Source organism: Myotis davidii, unplaced genomic scaffold (genome assembly GCF_000327345.1).
Source record: "Myotis davidii unplaced genomic scaffold, ASM32734v1 scaffold1985, whole genome shotgun sequence".
Lineage (NCBI taxonomy): Eukaryota > Metazoa > Chordata > Mammalia > Chiroptera > Vespertilionidae > Myotis > Myotis davidii.
In genome coordinates, this window is record NW_006295740.1 from 12,407 (window position 1) to 17,370 (window position 4,964).

At 39.3% G+C, this 4,964-nt stretch overlaps 1 protein-coding gene across 1 annotated transcript in view; it reads right to left on the reverse strand.

Annotated features, from left to right (window-relative positions):
• Positions 1 to 4,964, reverse strand: part of LOC102765327 (cytochrome P450 4V2) — a 23,985-nt gene that overhangs the window by 6,274 nt on the left and 12,747 nt on the right. The window contains exon 4 of the mRNA XM_015568242.1: positions 297 to 492. Within this exon, the coding sequence (XP_015423728.1) occupies positions 297 to 492 (196 nt within the window). The remainder of the gene's footprint in view (positions 1 to 296; positions 493 to 4,964) is intronic.

The window sequence follows — 4,964 nt, forward strand, 5'->3', positions numbered from 1 at the left end:
TGCTAAAAACTTTTTTAAAAAATTCCTATAAATTGATTATTTTTTTAAGTTAAAAATAAATTGAGAACAGATCCCAAAATATTTTAAAAGGTGGCTACAAATAATTCTTGCTATTTCATGTTATTTCTAATTTTACTATTAAATGCTTTAACACGTCTAACTATTAGTGCTGGCTATTTCTTCATCCTTAGCATTTTCAACTCCCAATATTAAAAAAAATCATTTTCTTGTTATATAACAGGAACTGTAATTTGTTAAATGATGATACCTGAGACTAACATGACAATGCAACATACCTCAAACATGAAAGTGTCCACTTCTTCTCGAATAGCCTCATGGCTTAGCTTGTTCCCTTCATCATCCATCACATTTAAAAGCAGGTCGAGAAAGGCCTTGCGTTTCCTCTTGGAGAGGGTCGTGCCTTTGTCATCACTTTTACCTTCTTCATCTCTCTTCATTTCATTGGCCCGTTCCTTGATGACCTGTATGATTTAAATGATCACATGCTTTAGTGTAGAATTTGATATGGCCTAATTATCCATTTTCCTGTGAAAATATACTTGCTCCTTTAATTGATTTTTTTCTAAGCCTTTCCTGTTCTGTTTCATTCAACAGCAACTTAGGTTTTTGAAAAAATATAGTAAAGTTTTCTGTGAACATTTTTAGGGCGTTATTTGATAAGGATTTTAAAAACAAATTTAATGTCAGACAAATACATAATTTCCAAGGACTATTTTTACAGCCTTTCCAACATGGGAATAGAGTAGTAGTCTCCTGAATAGGGCCGGAGTGAGTTGAAAGAGCTCATGAGAAAATTTGGGTAGTGGAGAGCACACAATCTATACTAATAAAAGGGAAATATGCTAATTAGACTGGGGCAACTGGCCATCTTCCGGATGTCCGACTTCCTTCCAAACAAAGCTGTGGTGGTGGGGGCCGAGGTAGAGGCAGTTGGGGGCAATCAGGTAGGCAGGAGACAGCATTTAGGAGTAAGATCAGGTTGGCAGGGGAGGGGACTTGGGGGCGACCAGGCTTGCAGGGGAGGGCAGTTGTGGATGACCAGGTGCTGCAGGGGAGGGCAGTTGCAGGTGATTGGGCCTAGAGGAAAGGGCCATTTGGGGCTTCCATAAAGGAAGGGGATAGTCATTGGGGTGACCTGGCCATCAGGGTAGGGCAGTTGGGATGACCAAGTAGGCAGGGGAGGGCAGTTGGGGCAACCAGGCTGGCAAGGGAGGGCAGTTGGGGGTGACCAGGTCAGCATGCGAGGACAGGTGGAAGCATTAGGCAGGCAGGCAGGTGAGTAGTTTGGAGCCAGTGGTCCTGGATTGCAAGAGAGATGGCTGACTATGGTATTAGACCTAAACCGACAGTCAGACATCCCCCGACGGGTCCCGGATACGAAAGGGTGTAGGCCAGGCTGAGGGTCACCCCCTTGTGCACGAATTTTGTGCACTGAGCCTCTAGTCATTATATAATAGATTAATTATAGATTAATTACATGTTGTATTAGAGAAAGGAATCACCCTGTACGCTTGCCGTTCCTTCAACCTAGAATGCTCTTGCCTCAGAAGCCAGCATGACTAGCTTCCTCCCTAGTTGTAGATCTCCACTGCCCACTGTCACACTGTCAGGGTCACTGCTACCCTAGTCTCTAGCACTCACTCTCTTCCTAAGCCTGCTTTACATTTTTTTTCCATTTCACTTACTACTTGGCATTGTATTTGTTATTGAGTGACTTTCTCCTCCAACTTCAATGTAGCAGCAAATTTGTCTTTATTCATTGATATATTTCCAACCTTAGAACACTGCTTGGCATTTTAAGAATGTTCATCAGGTATATGTTGAATGAATAAAAGAATGAAAGCCCAGAAGCTTAATTTGGTTACACATTTCAACTTTCTCCTCTTTTTGGACAAATGTCCAAACCTGCTTCTGCTTTGAATGAACAGATGACAAATTCCATAATGGCAAGCATCATGTCTTCTCTTTGATTCTTGGTGGAACCCCTAGTGCCTGGCACTCAGTAGGGAATGTACACTAATAAAAAAATATGTAAATTGGTTGTCACTCCACTGCACCCACCAGCCAATCAGGATGAGTATGCATAGATGGCGTGTTCATTTGCATACACAGACGTAAAGTGAAGACTGAAGGCTCTGAGCGAAGACTGAAGAGGCTTAGCTTCTCCGCTGGGGCTGGAGCGGAGAAGCCAAGCCTCGCTGCAGCCGGAGCAGAGAAGCCTAGCCCTGAGGCGTGGTTGCTCCGCTGTCAACGGGCCAAAGGCCTGGGTCACGGGTGCGGGCAGCCAGGGGAAGGAAGGTGTATTGCACAAATCTTCTAGCAATGGGCCTCTAGTTTTTTTATATTAGCCATCCAATTTGAAATTCATCCATTATTGATGATGATATAAGTGCATGAAATTGGAAGACAAGTGTAATTATACCCATAAAATAAAATCTGTTCACCGTTCACATATTGACAGGCAATTATTCTATACTTCACTGACAGCAGGTCACTCCAACATCTCATTCATCTAACATCTAGGGACTCTAACTACTTGATCTTTTGGTGGAGGCAATACCTCATTTTCAGGAAGCAATGCCATCATATTTTAAACTAACATTACAGCAAAGGATAAATATATTTACTTTGGCACTTTTATCAGTACACTTAAATTACAATGCATGCTTTTAATTAAAGTTTGCCTTTTCATAAACATACTTTTAACACAAACCCAAACTATATTCTGGAACATTACTATTTCCTTGTCATTAACAATTACATAGTAATATCTAATTAATTTTTATCATTTCCAGTTTAAGAGACTGCTATAAATGCCCTTCGTCTTAGAAAACTATTGCCTAATCCAGCCATGGGCAAACTATGGCCCGCGGGCCGGATTTATTTGAAATGAATAAAACTATTGAAAAAAAAGACCGTACCCTTTTATGTAATGATGTTTACTTTGAATTTATATTAATTCACGCAAACACTCCATCCATGTTTTTGTTCTGGCCCTCCAGTCCAGTTTAAGAACGCATTGTGGCCCTCGAGTCAAAAAGTTTGCCCACCCCTGGCCTAATCCAAACATTTTTCAGAAGATTCTTATAACACAGTTCCCAGCGTTTTATTTTCTTAGCATAGCACCCAGTTTGTTAATAAACTATCATAGCACATCTCACATTTTGTAATTATTTATTTATAGACAATCTCCCCCAGTAGATTAACCTCCCCCAGTAAGGAACATTAATGACCTTTAGGTTCGCTCCCATCCTTCTTTAAAGAAAAGGTACAAAACATCATGCCAGAACCAAATCGTCTTCATTCTTCGATGTATCAAATCACTCATCCTATAAACAGGTTGCAAATGTATCAGCTGATATATCAAAAATGTGCATTGCTTGTGTACCTATTTGGTGCCTGGTCTCAATGAGGGTAATACGTGGCAACAATGGTAATTCATCTTAGCAGCTAAGAGCTCTATGCTCTATGCTCAACAATGAAGGCATGGGTTATTACACATCCAAGGAAGCTTAAAAATTAAATGGGTCATACAGAGGAATGAAGAATCCAGTACAAAACACCTTACTAGATGGCCATCTGACCTCTCCTTCTATTTCTCCAGGAAGAGTTCCAGACCTCCCTGAGCTGCCTGTAGCTCTTATACCACAGGGTGGGATGAAATCTGCCTGTTTAATGTCCACGCATTTTCTTGATCACTCCTCTGGCTATCCTCTTCTCCAGGAAAGTGCCCCTCTGTCACATCCCTGTCCTGAGTCCAGCCCTCAACATTTCCAGTGACAGAGCAGAAAGACCTAGACATGATCTCCTCCTTTGAGAGCAGCTTACAGGTCAGTTCTGAAGAGCGGCCTTTCCTGGTCACTCAATCTGGGGGCCCTATTGCAGTTTTCTTCTCGAATATCAACCAACTTAATTTTTCTTTGAAGCAATTATTACAGTTTATAAGTTTATACGTATTTGTTTTGATGCTTGTCTCCCTGCTATTCTGTTCTGAGGACCACTATAAAACTAGTCAGTATCTTGTGTAATGAATGCCAGATTATATATGCTAATATGTGTTAAAATAAAATGGGCAGTGGACTCAAAGACAGAATTCCTTATATCAAACCCTGGCCCTGCCTTTTCATAGCTGAATAATCTCAAGAAATTTTTCAAAATAAATTCGACTATTTCAATTAAAAAATAACACACACTAAGTGCAGAAAATATGGGGAGAGAGAATTAATAACAATACAAAAAACAAGAAAGAGGAGCATATAACACAAAATAATAATTACAGCTAACATTATGGAAAAATATCTATAATTTTTTATACCTAGTGGTTATCATGCTAAAATATTGTTTTTATCATTATTTTATCAATAAGCATCATAATGTAATTTTTTAATATATCATAAAATAATCATTTAAAATTATACCATAGCCTGGGTGTGCCATAATTTATAAAATAAACCCTCCACTGTTAAAATACATGCTTAAATGATTAGGTTAATTTTTAATGCAATATTTCATTGTGAAACAATGAAAAAGATACAACACAGACAAAAAACTATTAGCGACATTTTTAAAGCTTGAAAAAATGCCAGAAAGTTGACTAAAGTGAGTAGTCAGGTTTCTGTCCTCATGTACCTTTAACTCTATGTTAAAGATGTGAGAAATATCATGGATTTAGAGATGTTCAACTGTTTGCATACCAGATGCCAGGGTGTTTGGTCTTATGGGAAAGAACTTAGAACTTTCTAAATTCTTTCTGAATGCATATGCCCTCTGTTACAATAGTTATCTGAAAGACTCATAGACCACTTTATCCTCTCTGCAAATATCTACAGTATAAAGTTCAAATGCTTTACGATGACATACATGGCCCTCATGATCTGGACTTCCCTACATTTTTACCCCATTTTCTTGAACCCAGGGGTGGTAGTAAAAACCAGTAAGGCCAG